At 36.2% G+C, this 21,041-nt stretch overlaps 1 protein-coding gene across 1 annotated transcript in view; it reads right to left on the reverse strand.

The window, feature by feature from the left end:
* Positions 1-592: 592 nt before the first annotated feature.
* LOC137388592 (repetitive organellar protein-like) overlaps positions 593-21,041 on the reverse strand; it is a 62,196-nt gene continuing 41,747 nt past the window's right edge. Inside the window, exons 5-6 of the mRNA XM_068075073.1 lie at positions 1,592-1,786; positions 593-703 (exon numbers count right to left, since the gene is read on the reverse strand). Coding sequence (XP_067931174.1) covers positions 600-703; positions 1,592-1,786 — 299 coding nt within the window. The 3' untranslated portion in view covers positions 593-599. The remainder of the gene's footprint in view (positions 704-1,591; positions 1,787-21,041) is intronic.

A 21,041-nucleotide genomic window follows, 5' to 3' on the forward strand; every position in this document is an offset into this window, starting at 1 on the left:
TACAACGCCCCCTGATATCTTATCATTTAATAAATAAAACTCTCGACATTTAGACTCCTTATGTATACAATCCACGTCAATGACTGTTTTATCCGAGCATTGCACCACCTATAATACCGGCTGTTCCCAAGAGGTCATGAGAATAATATATTTAATCTCTACCATTTGTGTCAATAATTCCTAGTTATTTTCATCAATTAGGAACTATTAGTCATGTTCATCAATGTGACTCCATTGCTGCTTCATATAGCAAAGTTATGAATTTTAAAAGAAGAGATTTAGTTATATATTGCGGTTGTTAAGAAAGTCTAACTGTGCGTTGCATATGGATGAAGAGACAAAGTTGAAAGAACAAGTATATTTAATCAAGAATAATAAAATACGAGCAGGATGTATTACAATATAAAGAACAATATCATGTGATCACTTTGACAATGCGCGTCTAGTGGGGCCCGTCGCGTGTCTTTATTTACTATAAGCCAGCCCTCTGGTTTGAGGGCTGGCTGGTCATTTCTCATTGGCTGGTTGGGCTAGAACGCAGGTCACTCAGCATCTTTAGTGTCTGTCTGGGTAGATTGTCAGTCTCAGCTGTCACACTATTAACTATCTGGGTGGTGATATTGATTGCCTGTCGAATTTGTATCACCTGGAGTCTGTAGGTACGCAGCAAATTGTTCCAGCCTCCTCTGAGTAGCAGACAATTCTGAATAAACAGACATTTTTCATTATAATTAATATATAAACAAGGGTTACTTTTACTAATGAGCAGGGAGATATCAATGACGAATCTCTATCAACATGCTAAAGGCAGTCTAAAAGTCAAACTGCCACCATTTTGATTGCACATCTTGAGCTTATGCAGTAAATTCTCACATACTATGTAACTCAAGCAGCATCAACATATCTACATGAAGTTACCAGGAGTGAGCCATGATTGATCAACCACAGCCTTATAGAATCAGACCATCAGAGCAATACAACAGCTAGTATAATATACACTAGTAGGTAATTTATAGGTTACTAGCATTGGGTGATAACCATCTGTTACATGTGCCACACTGTTACTGCATATATTTGTGCTTGGACGTAAATAGATCTGCCTACTCTGACTCTGACATGCATAGCCAATTACAAATTTAACTGACTTCTCTCCCTCAGTACTATACTAACAATGGACTAGTGAAACAATAACATAGGGAGTTACCTTCTGCCTGTTGCTGAGTATCTCTCTGTAGAGCTGAGACTGACTGGTCGCTTTCTATCTGTAGAGCGGATAATTTCTGGTCACTTTCTCTCTGTAGAGCGGATAATTTCTGGTCACTTTCTATTTGCAATGTTGTTATTCGTTGTCTAGCGTCATTCAAAGCTATAACAGAGTGAAAAAAGAAATTGCTGATAGATATGCAACACTTTTACTGCTCACATTTGACAATGACAGCAGGTGCTGCACACATTGGTGCTTAGATGTACATTAACACATTTACATGCTAACAAAGCTTTGATATGCGTTGTCAATTACGGAAGCGAATGACTTCTCCTCCTCAGTACTATACTAACAATGGACTAGTGAAACAATAACATAGGGAGTTACCTTCTGCCTGCTGCTGAGTATCTCTCTGTAGAGCTGAGACTGACTGGTTGCTTTCTATCTGTAGAGCGGATAATTTCTGGTCACTTTCTGTCTGTAGAGCGGATAATTTCTGGTCACTTTCTCTCTGTAGAGCGGTAAGTTTCTGGTCACTTTCTATTTGCAGTGTTGTAATTCGTTGTCTAGCGTCATCCAGTGCTACAACAGAGTGAAAAAAGAACTTGCTGATAGATATGCAACGATTTTGCTGCTTGCGATTTTGCTGCTTGCGATTTTGCTGCTTGCGTTTGCCAATCAAAGCACGTGCTGAATACATTGGTGCTTGGATGTACCTTAGCACATTTACCTGCTAACAAGGCATTGTCAATTACAGAAGCAACTGAATGATTGGGCATGAAGGCAGGAATGTATACAGTAGCATAGAGGCTGAGGTGTAGAAGCAAGAATGTATGTAGAAGCACAGATGCATGTTGAGGCATGTCCCAAGGCAAATGCCTAGAGACAGATGCAAGCTGGCCTGGCAGGCGTGGGTGGCCGAGCTCCGTGGGTGGCCGAGCTCCGACTTGAGCCGTTATGTAGATGTAGATGTAGTATATATACACTGTGTATACAGTAGTAGAGTAGAGGCTGGCGATCCTGCACACATGCAGGCAGGGACAGGCAGGCAGACTCTGTGAAGTGCGATCCATCGAGTCGTGTACTCATTGAAATTGTGCAATCGTCGGCAACTTGAAATCGAAAGTGAATGAGCATAATGAACTCGGCACAAGCTTGCAGACAGGTTGACTGGCTGACTTCTAAGCAGGGGTTTGGTTATTGCCAGCCAAGCCAAACATACCACAATATCTGATCTGTAGTATGGATAAAACTAACACATGATTTCATATCTACAGGTGTTAATGGAAGATAGGTTGAATGTATCTGGTAGAAATAAATGTTGATGTCATTTTGTAAGAAATCTTCTGAGCAGCACCAGCAAATATAAAAATCATCAAATACTCAGCATCATACTATCATACTAAATGTTCTTAATACAGCTGCCTTAGAAAATGTAACCACACAATGTCTTATAGTTCATAATAACAGCAATCAGCGATTGTGATTTTAATCTTCAAATCAAACATTATTTTTTGTTATAGATTTAAATTCTGAATAAAGCAAAAGGCTGCTACAATATGTACTTTAGTCTGTCATCCAGTCCACTACTAAATATGATAAAGGATAGAGTCATGTTATGTTAGGAACAATTAAAATGCTGTGGATAATCTACAGCAGTGTAAAATATGGTTGTAATACTTTCTACTTTCCATTAAAAACTGCTGCATAGATGATTAGCTATTCATAAAAAGGAGTGTAATGTTTAACCTCTAACCTCAGCTTGAAGGAATGACTCACTAGTCTACCACTACATACAATAATCATAGTATCATTACTATTGTGTTAAATTCTTCACATCTCAGACCTTTCAAAATACAGAAATATTAACAGACAGAATAGTGTGGAACACTAGAGTCAAGCTACTGAGTCTGCCACAAGGAGTTGATATTTAAAGAGCTGCTAACATCACTTCAATCCTACCAGTTTTGAATATTAATATTAATTTAAATACTCAGACTATAAACTCTTCAGCTGGAGGCTGGAGACAAGCAGCACTCTGTCTATGCAAGACTCAGTGAGTTTACAGGAAAATAGAGATGTAATTATCCAGGGTATGTCCCAGGGTTCAACAGTAAATGTATACAATGAATGAATTACTAGCATTTAGTTTAGATTTTCAGTAGAAAGTTGCTGAGACTGAAGAGTTTAGCAGTAGAATTGTTCAAGTGAGTAGCTGGTATCACACTGTATTACAATCCTACCTTCTACTACTGACTTCAGCTGCCATCTCTTTAACAGCTCTGATGATTCCTTCTTTTCCATAAACTCAGCTTCCTCCAATGGAGTCCTTTTGTCACTATTCTTTATGTTGAGGATTGAAGAGACAGTCACTAGAGACACGGATCCTAACATGACCTTCAGAGCAGTTGTATCTCCATTGTATGCTGCCCTGTGTAGTGGAGTGTAGAGGCTGTTATCCTGTATGTTTAATAGGGAGTCTCTCTGTAGTGAGGAGAAGCTGTAGAGGAGAGACTCTAAACACTTGCTCCTTCCCCACCCTGCAGCCAGTGCTATAGCTGTGTTACCATATACATCCTTCTCAGATACAAACTCGTACTTCCTCTCATCACTCACTGTGTCTATCAGCAACTCTACACACTCACTGTTGTCTCCCCAGCATACAGCAAAGTGTAGTGCTGTCCATCCATCCTCCCTCTTCATCCAGAGCAACTCGTCTGCTGTTCTTCTGATTGGTGAGAGAAGCAGACGACAGATTTCTGTGTGGGCTCCTGCTGCAGCTCTCATAACAGCTGTCCATGAGTCATGCTTGATAGTAATCAGTAGCCTCAGTAACTCAGCTGGTTGGACTGATTCTAAGGCTGCCCTCAAAGCACTAATCTCCATCTTTCTCTCTCTCACATACTTCTTCAACAATCCTTCCATGTTTAACTGTAACATATGTACTGCACTCTATTAGCTGCTGCATACAGTAAAATATGATAGAGAAATGGGTACAAAATGTGACTCAACTGCAGAGTTGGAAAGCTGCCAACCATAACAGAGTGTCTGCAGGTGAACCCTGGATATTTACAGAGTATAAAAATGAGTCCAGGGATGTCAGACTCTGGCAGAGCTGAGAAACATGAAATATCTGCAGTAGGAAGTGTTTGCTGGTCTGATTATGACTGAGGAATGTGACCAGAGCCTCCTGACCTTAACTTAACCTCACTACATGACAGACTCTATGAGTCTCCTCAGGGTAGAGATTGAGAGTCTCAGGAGGTCAGAGTTATATTATAATCACACTGACTCAGTGACTCTCCTCATCTACTCTATTATTCCCAGTAAGTACAATATCAACAGATGCTAATATAATATATAAGTTATACTCACCTGTTGCTATTCTGTTTGTCACATGCTCTGACTACTACAGGCTTCTTTATAGCTTGTAGCTGGTTATAATAATGTTATCTGTCTCCTGATTGGCTGAGCTGAATAAGAGTTACTCAAACAGTGATTCATGATGGATTTATCAGATATTGCATAAAGGAACAGAAGCTAGTTGTTACTGCAGCTTCATGATTGGCTGGTTATACAGCCTTGTAATTGGCTAGTTTCACTTTCTGTTTATTATTTCAAGTGAGATTTATCTGCTTAATTTCATATAATAAAATAACAAACATAATGTTACTTTTACTAGTAACAGAATTGCCTCGGACAATATAAATATTCACATTGTGACCACTGGCAGTAATGTGACGAATAGCAATTTTTTATCAAATAAACCTTTATACAATCCGTGTTGCTAAAATTAAATAGAACTCAAGATAAATATCCGTTTTCGATTAACATTTAGGTACTAAGTACAATGTTTTATATTACATTTTAGTAATAATCAATCACAAACAGTAAATATTTAATGAAAATATTTTAAGACTCAAGTAAGTACATGTATGTTAATAATCCCAGCATATCAGGCACTCACACTGAGATAGCAACAACAGTGCATAACTTATAGACACTTGCTAGCCAATGTCACACATAGTAAGATAGCTAGAGGCAGGTACTAGTCAATGTCTACAAATTAAGGCTACTGTTTCTCAGATAAATTCCCAAATACCTAACACTCAGTTTAAGGGCAGATAATAAACAGTATTGAGGTCAAGGATGCTTGAAAGCTTGTTACACTTTTCAAAGACACATGAAGTTTTGTTTGAAATAAGGATTTGTCTGCTCATTGCAAAATGTGGCCATAATTGTGATAAGGTACGCCTGCTTAAATCAATAAAATTAGATATTTTATCTTTGGTCAGTTTATCATGTGACAAGGCAAGTTAGCGGTGAGTGAACACTATTTACGTATTATTACAACTTTTCTAAAGACAAAGTTTGGTATTAGCATCTGCAATCAAAAAGCAGTAGATAAATTCTTTTCAATTTTTTAATTTACTGTAAAACCTATAAATGAACGTTACCTCCATTTGAACATCACTTTGACATTTTTTTAACTTTACAAACCCATAATAGCGAGTGACCAGTAAAAAATTGTTCTCCAAATTGTAGTAATAATGACTCGGTTCAATTAATAACAAATGATTATAATTAGCTTTAAAAGCAACACCGTAAAAATGAATAATATCTGTGTTAGACTAATCGTCAGGGCCGTATCATCCTATACTGCAGCTACTGCCATGGTAGTACCATTTTGTGAAGATAAAAATCCCGGAATTCATGTCATTTTTTATTGATTTTAACACTTTGGCTGGCGAAATGACCAAAATGTCGTTTATCAGTTGCGTGGGGAAACGGCATTTATGTCGCTTTCGGTAGACGTTTATTAAGCTGCCGTCTCGTAACGTTAAACAAAGGATATGAATGCTAGTAAATTTTAAATATCATCAATAAGATATTAGTTGATAAATTAAGATATGAAACGATTACCCGAAAGGCGTTGCTTTGTGCTAAAGAAATCGCGCCTCCTTGGAAAAGAATAAAAGCTGAAAATACCAGTCAACATCGGCTTGACTTTCCAAACGGTAAAATAAAATATTATTTGATATTTGATTATTATAGACTACAGTATAAGTGCATTATTTTTAACATGGTGCTCTATTAGTTTTACCATTCAACTCTAAAATACGGTATTATTTAAATAAATTATTTCATAGGAGACTACTCGTCTCCTACACCATACAGCATTGTACCTGGTGATAATTCTACCTCATGCTAGCTGTGACCAACCCCTTTAGCAGCTCTCATTCACATTGTATTTTTAATCAGCGTTGTTAGAGACAATCTCAATAAACAGTTTTATATTTATAAAAATTTGCTGTTAGAACATGTGCCCATCAGGAGCCAAGTGTGCTAGATTTGCACCATTTTGACTAGTTATACATGTTCATACTAAAGATTTTTCCGGAGGAGGATCCCAGATCCCCCTCCCCCAACTGAGAGGGCGTTCGGTACCTCTCTTAGACTTTTCCTGCAGTACCATTTTCAAACAGGTAGATACTGCCCTGCTAAAAGTAGATCGTTGGTTTGACACGGTATTGATACTTTGATGTATGTAAAAAACGGTTTACATTTATGATGGTATGTGAGTGACTAATTTTAGTCTAAGAGTTGTGCTTAGCGATGCCACTATAGGTTTATCATTTGCACGAAATGCAACGCGTAGTTGTCTCGCTCTGCTCAAAAAGTTGTTTGAACGTTAATATCACTTAGTTCAGCGGCGCAGGAGAAGAGTTGAGATCAGAAAACATTATGGAAGGTATTGAATAGCCTGAAGATGTTTGTTCTATCGAATGCAACAATCGGAACACAATTGGCGAAGCTAACGAGCAAATATTCAGTTTCAAAAATCTTAATTTTTGTTTCTGCAGGTAATAAGTATGGTTTGTTTGTCGCTTGTTCGTGAATGTATACATTTGTAACATCTGATAAATTATTACTATAAAGCTTGTAAAGTTCCAGATTTATAGCATATATTATTTAATAGCATCATTGCGGTTATCCTGTCAGTTTTGACTGCAAACTGCAGCAAACATATCGATGAATGCAATGAGCTTGTATGCAACTATGTTAAATATAGTATAGCATGATATTATACCTCCAAACTTATAACAAAATAAAAAATTCGAAGCACTAACAAATTGCAAGGCAGGGCAACAGAATCACCTGCTATACGCACCATCGCGGGTTAATTGCAAGCAATAGATATCAACTAGTAGAGATATTACTCAGCTTCCCAAGTTTGTTATTTAGAGATCATCAACAAGTTAGCAGATTTATTGCTTTCAAAAGAGTTAATGACATTAAGGGTTAAGACATTCACTTCGCCTGACAAAGGGTCAAACTTAGCTTTAAAAATTCAGACGAGCTATTTGTAAAATACAACACCACTATCTATTTGACAGCTATTATAAATAGGGGAAAGGTTAAAAATAGAATGCAATGTCATTCAAATAAAAGTTTCACAGTAATTTTAGTAGTAAACAATTCTAAATTATAAACCAAATATCATATGACATACCCTCCAAGTCAACTTGATCTGTCATTCAGCCAAAGTTCCTCCGCAGATGACATAGTTTCATACGAGCAAAGTACAGAATAATCCCCATGTATAGTGAGCGTACATTGTCAACCTTTGGTTGGGCGTATGTAATCCTCAGGTAGCTATCGAAGAGTAATAAAATTCTTGATGATATCAAACTTTTTATTCCGTTGACCTGAAATTGTAAAAGAAGATTGAACTGTCCTGGAAGAATTAGCATGATTGTTACTCGTCATGATGCGCCTTACATAAGAATTCCATATAAACACACAAAATCGTTAATAAATAATACAGGTGTGATGCGGGAAGGAATTAAAACATGTGATACCACTTCTCTATCGGTATAGAAATTAAAAGAAACAGAACTATAAACAAAGTATTATTAATAAATTACTAGTTATAGTTGATAGCTATAACATACTATAAACTTTACTATTATTACTATTATAATTACTATTATTACTTGTTACTATTGTCTTACTGAGAGTCTCACCATAGAGTTGAACTCCAGCCCTCTGTATCACACTCAAGGCCCACCTACTATCCTCTATTGTTGAACTCAAACTGACAGTTTTTAGCTATTGCCACACAAGAAGAGACCACCCAAATTGAGCTATTTTAAAGCAGTGAATGGAAATGAAGAGAGCATTCAAGCAATGTGACCAGCTGGCATTCACCAGATTGTCTGTCACATAATATAGCTTGTGAGCAAAACTTTAAAATCTCACAGAGCTACTATATTGCTGACCCTCACCTCTTCCTTTTGTGACAATCACCACAGAAATTAGGTTATTTAACACTCATTGTCAAACTAGGTTAAAAAATCAGCAATGAAACCTGCCAGTGATGACAGTATTTTTGTAATCTATTTAGTAATATATTATAGTACAAAAATATTATTAAATAGCAATATTGATTTCATGTGAACATCCCCTCTTTTCCTTTGTGAAACGAACAATAGAAACACTGTATGCCTCGACAAAAGAGCGTTCCAACTGGTAAGAAATTTGAGATACGAGATGAATTCTGAGCCAATACATGCCTTGAGATATGAGACAAATTAGAGATACTAGCATACGAGACAGTTTCAATGCTTACGAGAACAGCATTGCTCAGTCTTTCTCGGCGGATAAAAATGATAAAGAAGGCTAGCTATGAGCGAAAGTAATAAAGAGTCGAAAATTGAAGCAAAATTATCTTAATCGAAAAAGATAAAAAAGGAAAACTAAGACAAAATTCGAAAAGGTTTACTTTTAAATTAAAAGTTATTTTTAATTGTATGCGTAATGTATAATGTATAATAAGCTTAAGGTAAAATAAAAACTTATTCTCAATTGTATGCGTAATCAGCTAAATTAATTTAAGTTAAATGTAAAGTATATTTACTGTTGCGTAGACAAAAGTGTAGTGTTCAGAATGTGTTGTAGTCAAGTATTTCCTGAACCACTGCCAGCCTCTACTGTCTGTCTCAAAGGTGAGAACTCTATACAGTACTGCATATAAATATGTTGTTTTATTGTAGACCATAACCATTAGATATGTACTTGTTACTTTGTGACTGCAGGTAGAGAATTAGACTAATGAAAAACACATTTCCATTGTAATATCCACTTTAGCTTCTTTATTCTACTGGAAGGAACCAATTAATTCCTATTTATTAAATACATAAGAAAAATTGTTTTGAGATATGATAATTGAAATGGGAGCTAAGTTCCAGAACTAACTAGGCTCGTATGTTGAGGTATGGCTCTATTTCTATTGATGAACCAGAAGATATTAAACGGGAGACAAAAATTAGTGAGGGATCATTTTGTTAACATCTCTAGATGCTTTGACTAGCAATACATAAAAGAACTTTGATATCCTAAATTAACACTCTCCCTATAACAATTCAAATCTGATATACCGTAAAACCTCTGAACGCTACCTACATTTGAATACCACCTCTATTTGACTGTCACTTTGACCTTTATGAACCCATAATATCAGTGATCAGTAGAAAAGGGCCCAAAAAACTGTATTGATAATTAATCGCTAACAATAAAAAAATTGTTATTAATGTAAACGATACGAATATGTTTAATAGTGATAATATTTATGTTTCGCTTCGACCGTAATAGGGCTAAATTTATCTTTCGAGGATTCTGATGAATCATACAAAAAAATACAATGTCCGCCTCTATTTGAATGCCGTCTCCAATTGATCCCCACTGTAAAGAAGGGTTGAAAAATAGAGTGCCATGTCGTTCAGTTAGAGGTTCTACGGTAATATATTTTAATACACATGATGAAAATTTAAAATTAAAACCAGGGAGATTCTTTGAAGTAAAAAAGTTCTAAAAGAGTCAAAACTTTTCTTACTCTTGTTTTCTATTGGATATGACATGTTCTAAGTCTTCTCTAACAGAAGTAATGGGATGCTGAAACTGGAACCAACCACTAACCTATCTGGCACGACACTAGAACTGCCAGAATAAGCAAGTAACTGGGAAGGGAACAGCACAATGTAACAGGAAGCCTACACAAGAGACACGGTAGCTACATGTAGTTGTGATGATCAGGGTACATGATGAGCTGAGATGAGCAAGTCTTGTGGGTGGTGAATAAGGGAATATCGCTTTAAAAATAAATATTAGTAATGACATGAAATCTCTCTAAATACGTAAAGCATAAATGCTCTGATAATGAAATGCTTGTGGTAGAAGATTCATGGTTGATGAACGTGACAGATGCTCTTATTAGTGTCACTAATTGATCATTTTCTAATCATTAGGGCAATATGCATATGGAGAGTGTAACTCCCAATTTACAGACATGTGCAGGTCTATGTGATAGATAATCAAGTATCCCTAATTTATGATATATATTGTTGCACCATAATTGTTCTATTTGATCTGCTAGTTAATGAGGCTGAACAATCAGATTATTTGAACATTGAGGAGCACATAACTCCTGAATGTAAAAACCGTATAACATCAAGACCGTTTTGATGCCAGCTGTCATGTTGGAGACTGTAAGCAACTAAAGGGACAGAATAGCCTTGAACTATGAGAAATTTATAAAAAAATACACTGTTACAGTGGCAGTCAGAGTAAACATAATCATCAGTTCATGGTTTGCTCCAATTTTAAAATATGGCTGGCAGCATCAAGCAGCAGCACTGAGAATGTAAACATCGGGTGCAGCTGTATGTAAATGCTTCAAATGAATGAAAAGTTCAAAATTTTAAATTTGAAAATAGGAGTACAAACGCAAATAAGATGACATGTTGCATATGTCATGTGACTTAACACAACAGTCATGGACTATTGTTTTGATAGTCTAAAAGTAGAATAGGGTAAACTGACTAAATAGATGATAAAGAGAAGACAACTGAATAATAGAAAGCAATCAAAATCTGAGACTAAAAGATAAACTGATATGTTTCTCCTTTTATCTCATCAGACTTTAAGAGCATGGAAACTCACAGTCAAGATTAAAACTGATGATGAGTGAAGAATGAGACAGCAAAACCACAACTACTAAAGAACATAGAAATACTGTTTGACAAGTGTTTTGACAACTCCCAAAACCTCCAGCTCAACTTGAGGTTTCAACAGAATCATTTTCATATTAAAGCTTGCATACAATTAATGAACATAGCTTGGCTGGTTGTGACTGTGTGTACACTGCAAATAGCTTGAGGAAAGTTTTGGCTTATTGGAATGACTTCATTCCAATAAATAGGGAATAACAAAAGCACTGACTGAAATGGAAACTAGTGTTTGAGTGTTGTGAATGTGTTGGAAACTAACACAACTGACTTATTCATAACATATTCAGGAGTATATTAATTAGCTTATAATGGTAGAGCTAGCTGAAGGACTTGGATGAAATATGCCTGATCATAGTTCTGCAAAAGTCTATATCCATATATATGAATCTCAATGTTTGTGGTCAGTCCAGTTATTGCGTTTAAAAATTAGGAATAAAAAATCTGCCTCGCAGATGATTTGATCTCAGAACCTCCCTGTCGGCAGGCCAGCAATCTAATCCACTACACTATGATAGCAAAACTTTCAGTGATAGAGATCAGATTTTAGTGACAAAAATACACTTCACAGAGGATTGGATCTTGGCACTTCCAGTTCTAGAGGCCACGAGCTTACCCATTAGATTATGCCTTCAACTGAGTACAGCAATCAATACTAGTGAAGATATTCATTACGTTGGTTATAATATGCATTACGACATTACATCTCATGCTGGGCTCTCAGCCTCACCAGATGAATTCACAGAGTAATAAAAGCTTTGTATGTATTTATTAGTCGATAAATGTACAAACTATATATAAATCAAACGCATAGATGGCTTGTTGCAAATTAAAAAGCTTCTAGCGTGAAGTTTAAAAAAAATTTCATCAGAAAGTATCGAGACTTTTCTATCACTTGAGATTGGTTTGTTGTTTGACGTCTTGTGATTGCCAGGACGTTTTCAGATGAAAAAAACCAAACTTGATCGCTGTTGAAATGCTCAGAAAAAAAGACATCTTTTTTCGAGCGTTTTAACCAATGATACACAGCCCCCAGGAATGATATACAGGGGACTGTATATCACTGTTTTAACCAAGATCAAATTTGCCGATTTTCCTTTAAGTTTATTCGAAGGTTAAACTCACTTTTCTTAGCTTTTGGAGGGCCATCGCTAATCAGATGATTGGCAAAATTTGACTTTTGCAAACCTTTAGAAAAGTCGTTATCGAAAATATTTTGCAGATGATGGTAATAACGACGTCTAAGAACTACTAAAAGTTGAGGTTTGACTCTATGGCTTGGAATAAAGTGATATTCTATAGCGATAACAACCATCCTAGTGGCCGTTGGGCAAAAAACTGTTTGAGTTAACCAAGTTGAGGTCGAGTTATCTAAAGCAATTTATCATTGCGTGGGAATGGACCAAACAGATCCGTTCGAGTTAATCACGTGTTCGAGCTATTCGAGGGCGATAACTATCGAGTTATATTATTTTTCATTATTCGATAACGAGATATTTGTTTCGGATCTTTCGATAGGCTAAAAATAGGCAACAAATTCATATCGAGAAAGACAACTATCGACATCGACTATAGAAATCGACTATCGAGCTATCGCGCAACCCTAGTATGGTGTAAAAGTAATGTGTTAGGTAATATAGTGTAGGCATTGCAATTTCAATTGTAATGTAAGGTAATGGTAATGTAAAGGGCATTCACTTAGTATTATATGAGTTTAATACGTTACACAAAGGCTACAGTTTAGACACCCAAAAAAGTTCTCACATGTCAGGCAATGTCTCAGCGTCATGATTTTCCTTTTGGCCATTTTTTAAGGAAGACTAAAAACTGACCAAAGTATAGCCTATATGATTAGATCACACTTTCACAACAATACCAGGAGTACAATGATCCATGGTGAGAGTGGAATGAAAAAGTGAAAGGTCTTGACAGTTTAGAATATTTTTAATCTTTCATTTATTTTTTATAACTCAAATGTTTGTTGGTTACAATTAGTCTGTTTCTGCTTACAGGTACAACATGTGTGACTATTAAAATTGGATTTCGGCCATCGAATTAAGGAACTTTGCATTATTCTCTCCTATTATGTCTCCTACATTATTGCAGAAGAGAAAGCACAAAAAACTGTTTTAAAATACCCAATATTTGTAGCTATGGCGGGTTCATGATGGCGGCGATAAACTGCTGGTTTTTGGGCTTTTAAGAGCTTGTAATCACATCTCGACATATTTTGTACCTACAACACAGCATAGTAAGAAGTGGTGAATCTTTTGATACCAAATAACTGTAATGTAAATTTCGTTGCAAGTATGCCTTTAACACTAACGCCTCAATCAGCTATTCAAGTTTTTGCATTAATTCAGTTTGGTTAATCATCATGTTTTCTGTTTAGTTCACAAAAACAATATAATAATTTTTTATAACTTATTATTGCCTCTAAACTAGTAAAACTAGAATTTAGCTATTAAATTAAGGCACTTTGCTCAGATCTTATTGCTGAAGAAAAAGCACAAGGAAGCTGCTATGAAAATACCCAGTATTTTTATAACAGGAGGCAGTGAGAAGAAAGAAAGGAATATTACAAAAACACCGCACCATTATATTGACGTTTCCAACTGTACACATATTTTTGACAAGTGATAGCGGGCCTAAACGGAAGCCTACTGAAGCCTGTAATATATCAAAATTCGACTTATAGCAGCTACTGTAAAATATTATGTTAAGAAATCTTAACCTCTCCACTGGGCTGGTTACAAACACATGAATCATCAATGCCTTAATGATTGCAGTTGCCCAAACACATTTGCGCCCATATCACAGCAAGGTTAAATGGTTAAAATAATATGTTCATCGTGAACATATTTTTTCACTGCAGCCGCTACATCTATATATTAAATTTTGGTGTATGAAGATCTGCAATGGACTTACATTTCTGCCAGACATCGATTTTTACAAGTTGTGTACAATTGGATGTTTTGAGTGCTAAACCTTCCTGTTTCTAGGTTATGTGATGTCTAATTTCTGTTGAGTGTAATCGAAGAGTAAATGAGATGTTGTGATGTTTAAACTACAGACTTCTCTGTTGCTTCTTACCACCACCATACACAATGCATGTATTGCTAGCGATATGAGCCCGTTTTTAATTTCTTTTTTCTCATGTACCACCTATGCTCATGAAACGATAGCCAATACTTGTGAAACTACCATATACATTTTCATATTATAAAAACTTGGAAGCACCAAGTAGCCTACTCGTGCAATCAGGTAAAACGTTTGCACTACTTCAACAATTTCAGATGTAGATATTTATGCAAAACGTAAGTTATTTAGTGGAACTAGGCAGGCTTTACTCTAGATGTTGTCTTCCTTGTTGATATTGTGCTACGTATTTTTGTCCATGACATCGGCTGTCATTCTTGGCGCAAGTTAACACTAATAAACTTTGAGTGAAACTGCAATTCTTCAAGTATACATTTAGCCACTGAATCGCCAAACGCAATATGACTACAGTGAAGATATCAAAACAAGCTCTTAATAAAACAGCTCTTTTTAATTACCAATATATTATGTTCTCCCACACTTACGCGCTGGCCAAGTGGTGGAAAATCCAATTATAATGATGACGATAATAAGAGATCTGACCAACTTACGTTCTAGGTCTAGGTCTAGGTAAAACTCGAGCCTTTAGACCCCGCTCGCGGGTAAAAGAAGGCCTTCAAAATGTCTGTCAAAAATTCGATAAAATTTCATGGCTTTCCTCGCAGGTTGCGGGAAGTCCTGGGCATAAAACTATATTGATAAAAACTCGAATTTGACTCAATGGCGGGGGGTTCCCCGTTAGTTGTTGACCTTGTATTATGATCATGAGTTGTATCTTGTAAATGCTTAAAACTATCAACAAAAGAACTGTGCTTGCTATCTGTTAAAATTTCTAGCATCAATGTCATGCGAGCACTCTTACGCCTTGCCTCCAACAGCTCTAGATCCAAAAACTGCCTTGCTTCCGCAACACTCTGTTTTCCCCTCAAATCTGAAATAAAACGCACAGCCCTTCGCTGCACATTCTCCAACGATGTTATCTGCCTAACTAAATGAGGGTCCCACACCTCACCTGCATATTCCATTATAGGTCTACACAAGGTGAGGTATGCAACCCTCTTCACCTTTCTGGGGGCCTTAAAAAGCACATGCCTCATCATACCCAACCTCCGAGAAGCCTTTGCCGTCACCGAATCAATCTGCAAGTCCCAACTAAAATCACTAGTAATTTCAACTCCAAGATATTTAAAAGCTGATACATTCTCTAACGCTATTCCTCCTAAAAAGTAATCCACAGAACTATCAAGACCGTTCTTACCAAACCTGACTATTTGACACTTATCAGTGTTAAACACCATACCCCAATGCTCAGCCCACCTTTCCAACAAAAACAAATCTTCCTGGAATTTCTGGGAACTATCTAAGCTGTTAACCGGGCAATAAAGAAGGGCATCGTCCGCAAAAAGTCTTATTGTCGATGTCTTTATAATGCTACAAATGTCATTAATGTAAACTAGAAAAAGAGAGGGCCCCAGCACGGAACCCTGAGGAACACCAGAAGTTACTGCAAGAGAACCAGACGTTGCTCCCTCCACAACCACTTTCTGCATTCGGTCTGCCAAAAAATGTGCTATCCATCTAACTACTGCTGAGTCAATACCAATAAATAACAGCTTTTCAATTAAGAGACCGTGAGGTACTCGATCGAAAGCTTTCGAAAAATCCAACACTGCAGCGTGTACCGAGTCATTTCCATCCACCATTTTCATAATGTCATCTACTGTTGTGACAAGTTGGGTAGTGCATGAGAGACCCTGTCTAAATCCATGTTGGTTTGGGTTGAGCGTTACATTAAGATGCTGATTAATATTGCTTAGTACTATATGTTCTAAAAGTTTGCATGCAATACATGTAAGTGAAACTGGTCTAAAATTACTGGGGCTGTCTCTCGAGCCTTTTTTAAAAATTGGTACTACGTTTGCCGCCTTCCAGATATCAGGCAGCTGGCCAGTATTAAGAGAATGTTGAAAGATAAGAGCTAAAATCTGACTAGTGACCACCACATCAAGACTGAGGTCCTCTTTCCTCAGCTGGTCAGGGCCTGGGGCCTTTCCGGTCTTCAGACCAATTAACAATTTCCTCACCCCCTCACTAGTAATTGTAATCGGACAGTTCCCTTCAGCCTTGCTAACGGGAACCCGATAACGTTGACCCGATAGCAAAAAATACCAACAAAATAGTATAAAACAGCAGGTAAAATACATTGTTGAACATTCATAATTATTGAAAATTGGTTACATAATATATCAAACACATACATGTACAGTCTCACAGACAACACGTGTAGATTCTTCTTGAGACATATTTGGCTAGAGCGTAGCCAGAGCGTGAAACGCAATAATAAAACATAATGCGCTCGCCGTGATATAACCTTAGTTCGATAGGTTAGCCTAACGCGACGTGTCATACCACCGCAAAATCAAATTTGCTACTTTGGAAACTTTTAGAAGAAACTTCCGTTATAATTGCTTGCAGCTGCGTTTAATTATAACATCAGCCGTCATTTATGAATCGTGAATGACAAGTTCCAAGCAGTTAGCTATTAAATTTCCGATAGGTTTTGAGTCACATTATTCTATCAGTAGCATTGTCTACGTAGCCTGTCTTGACAAGCTGTTGTTTTTGCGTAGTTGTCCCCCCCCCGTCGAGCGGCGAGCAACAACGGCTTGTCACAAGACGTACTGCGCTTGATGCATCAGCTGCACTTATAAGGAGTTGTTCTCTTCCGTCTACGCAGCTCGGCTGCGATGTTATTCCGGTCGCTCCATTGGTAATCATAACAGATTTCACGCAAAAATTTATGTAGAAAATTTAAGATAAGAACGTTTAACTGGCGACCCATCTCTGCAGTAAGCTTTATTAGAATTTGAGAACTTAGGCAACAACAGCGACTAAACATGTCGTTATTTGTGCGCCCAGTCAGTTTTATTTCTATTTTTGTATCAGTCAGTTTTATTTGCTCTTATGGATTTTATTTTGAGTTTGTTTGTTTGTGAATATTATTTATTGAGGTTTTCATGAGAAAATAATGTTCTGTTGACCTCATAATTAAAAATTAAAGCTAATATAATGTGGTATAATATGATAATTGAGAATAAAATTGATAGTGGCTACAATAATATGATTTCTATAAGAGGATAATAAGATCGTTGATTGAGCTGAGTATATATATACATATACATACATACACATATATATACATATATATATACACATATATATATACATACACACACATATAGTGCATATACATATGCAAGCTGAGTTGATTGAGTATTTAGATTCCAAGTTAGTAATTATTAGTATGGTCATTTTTTTTAAAAATTTTAACGCGGGTGACACAATACTCTACTATTCTTATGTCAGCTATGGTTGTAAAGTGACAACCGATGGTTTTTAATAATTTTAATTCAATGTTGTTAGTATACCAGTGTTAGTAAATAAAATATAGAATGGTCAGTAGTCACAGTATGGCCAGTTAATCAATATCAAATGACAGCTCATTTACAGGATCTAATACCTCTTCTTTCATAATCTTGATAGCGTTATATTTAAAAGATTGTCTGCCATAGTTCTTATTAGTAGATGGTGTTATTAATGAGCATTGCGATCTTAGGCTTATTTGGTGTCTCTCACTATCCTCTTGAATATATTTGTATAGAGCACTGGCCACTGTAGCTACCTCCACTTTGCCTATCAACTGCCTGTAAAAGAAAGAACGCCGACTGGCGAGAGTATGTAGGCCCAATAATCGACGACCATCAGTTACTGAGAAGGATTTAGGTGCTTTGCATATTACTCGCACCGCTTTATTTTGGCAAGCCTCAATTTGGTCTGAATGACATTTACCAAGAAACATAAACAAAGTAGCACAATATTCAAGACGACTTCGGACTATTGAAGTATATATTAATTTAGCATCTTCAACAGACAAAAGATGTCGAATCTTACGAAGAGCATATAAACATTGTTTTGCCTTGGTCACTGTTAGTTTTATATGCGTATTGAAACCAAAATTTGCATCAATTGTGACCCCAAGTAATTTTATATTGTGTTCAATTTTGATTTCAGTGTTGCATAGCTTCAAAGTTCTATTATAATCAACTGCTCGATTCGAGAAAATAATAAATCGTGTTTTTTCAACACATAGAGATAACCCATTAGATAGGTACCAGTTTTGCATTCTATTAAATTGTTCTATTGATAGCATCTGAGAATCTATCTGAGTACTTGCTGAAGAAATAATTACTGTATCATCTGCATAGGAGTAAGCGTTTGGATTTTTATCTAGCATGTCATTAACCATCATGTTAAAAAGTAAAGGCCCTAAAATAGATCCTTGAGGGACACCTTTACGAATAGCTAAAAATTCTGACAGAGTATTACCAATTTTCATTGCCTGGCTGCGGTTGGTCAAATAAGACTGAATTAATTTAGTAGCTGATGAACTAAATGAAAAGAAATAACTAAGTTTGTCAACTAGAAGGGAGTGGTCAACCGTGTCAAATGCTTTCTTTATGTCAAGAGACACCAAGGCTACATATTGTGAATCTTTTTTATCAAGGTGACTAGCAATAATGTCAAATATATAATGAAGCATTTGTGATGTTGAGGTCCACTTTCGAAAACCGAATTGTCTACTTGAAAGTTTTTGGTTTGTATCTAAAAATGATTTAATCTGTAAAGATATAATCTTTTCAACAATCTTAGACAAAATGGGAAGTGAAGATATGGGTCTGTAGTTATTACAGCTCAAAGGGTTTCCTTTTTTAAATAGTTTGTTTTATTCTTAAGTTTTACTAAAGTTTATCACAAAAACTGGTCTTTGGTTAAACGTTGTAATCTTGTTTTTTTTTCTACATAAATTTTTGCGTGAAATCCGTTATGATTACCAATGGAGCGACCGACATAACATCGCGGCCAAGCCGCGTAGACGGAAGAGAACAACTCCCTATAAGTGCAACTGATGCATCAGGTGCAGTACGTCTTGACAAGCTGTTGTTGCTCGCCGCTCGACGGGGGGACAACTACGCAAAAACAACAGCTTGTCAAGACAGGCTATTGTCTACCGTATACCGGTAGGAGGGGGTGACAGTTCTCTAGTGAGAGTTACGTTTATGTTCTGAAAAAGTACCCGAAGAAAATGGTCTATTATAATGATCAGCCAACACATGTGTACGTCCTGTATTATATTTTCGAACGAGTTCTCAACAAATAAACTATTATAAGCGACTCCATTTTAGCTTTTTATGATAAATGCGCTGGCGGCCGCGTTGAAACCTCTAAATATTCGCAACGCGTTTTCCATTCCGAACCAACCATGAAGAACACTATCACATGTTATGAGGGCAGGTAGTTAAAATGTACGGATATTTTTTTAACTGGCATCTATTTGTATAAATATAACTATACACAAGTTTAGGCTCAACTGTAAGTAATCATAAGTTTAATTGTACGATGACAGCCCAAACTAAATTGATTGGTATTGGAGAATCCCAAGTACCATAAAAATAAACATTGCTTCATCATTGTAAGCCTAGTTGGTTGCTCTAGGTTTCGAATAATTTTGTTTTGAATACCACTTTTGAACAGTCTAAAAAAGAGCAGATTGCACAACCTAGTGAATAGAGTAAACCTAATAAAATAGTTTGTGGGGCTTGGCTAAGGATTTAAATTAACCGATTATTTTAACAGCTCTAGTTAAGGCAAGAATAATTTGTATTCATATTTTGTTATATTTACTAGAAATTCCACTGTCATACAGCTCACGACCAAAGTAATAATGGAAAAAAGAAAGTGTACTGTTGGTTGTCGAAAAAGTAGTTCTCAGCAGGAATTGACAGAGTATAATGTAAATGAGACTTGTTTGAGATGATATAAAATAAATTTGAGAGAGCACGACTCTAAAAAGGCGCAACGGAAATAACAGAAATGTAACAGAAATAAATAATAATAAAATAAATAATTAACTATCTCAAACTTATGTTTTACAATAATAAATAAATATTAATTCAAGCTGTAGACCTAAACTACTGTACGTAATTTAAATAACAACAGCAATAATGATATATGTTTATTATATCTCTTATTATATTGAAATGCAATATTAAAAGTAAATGGTGAGCTGCCGTGTAGTATGCAGTTTGAAAGTTGTTTGTTGGCTAAAATAAATATTAATTCAAGCTGTAGACCTAAACTACTGTACGTAATTTAACTAACAACAGCAATAATGAAATATGATTATTATAACTCTGAAATGCAATATTACAAGTAAAATATATTGTAATATACAGTTTGAAAGGTGGTTGTGTTGTGATGAATGTAGAATGGGTTTGACAGCGATATGTAACAGAGAGCAAGAGTTGGCATTTACGCGTCTGGAAGTTTTATGCAAACTGGAGTGAAATGAAGAAATATTCTTGTCATAAATGGGCGTCGTAGTAACGCCCTACCTTGTAGATAAGATGTAAAGAAATCTGGCTGATGTTCTAGATAATTTGAAAAACCTTCGGTAATTGGACAAAAACGTAGGGTGATAAACTGTGTACCACATTTTCGTACCTGTAAATCGGTCTACGCCCCAAACAGTAGACAAACAGTACACAGTAAACAGTTCTACTATCTGTCGCACGGCTTTATTGGCGTTTCGTAGGTCGGTCGAAACTACTAGT

The sequence above is a fragment of the Watersipora subatra genome, chromosome 2, assembly GCF_963576615.1.
Source record: "Watersipora subatra chromosome 2, tzWatSuba1.1, whole genome shotgun sequence".
Taxonomy (NCBI): Eukaryota; Metazoa; Bryozoa; class Gymnolaemata; order Cheilostomatida; family Watersiporidae; genus Watersipora; species Watersipora subatra.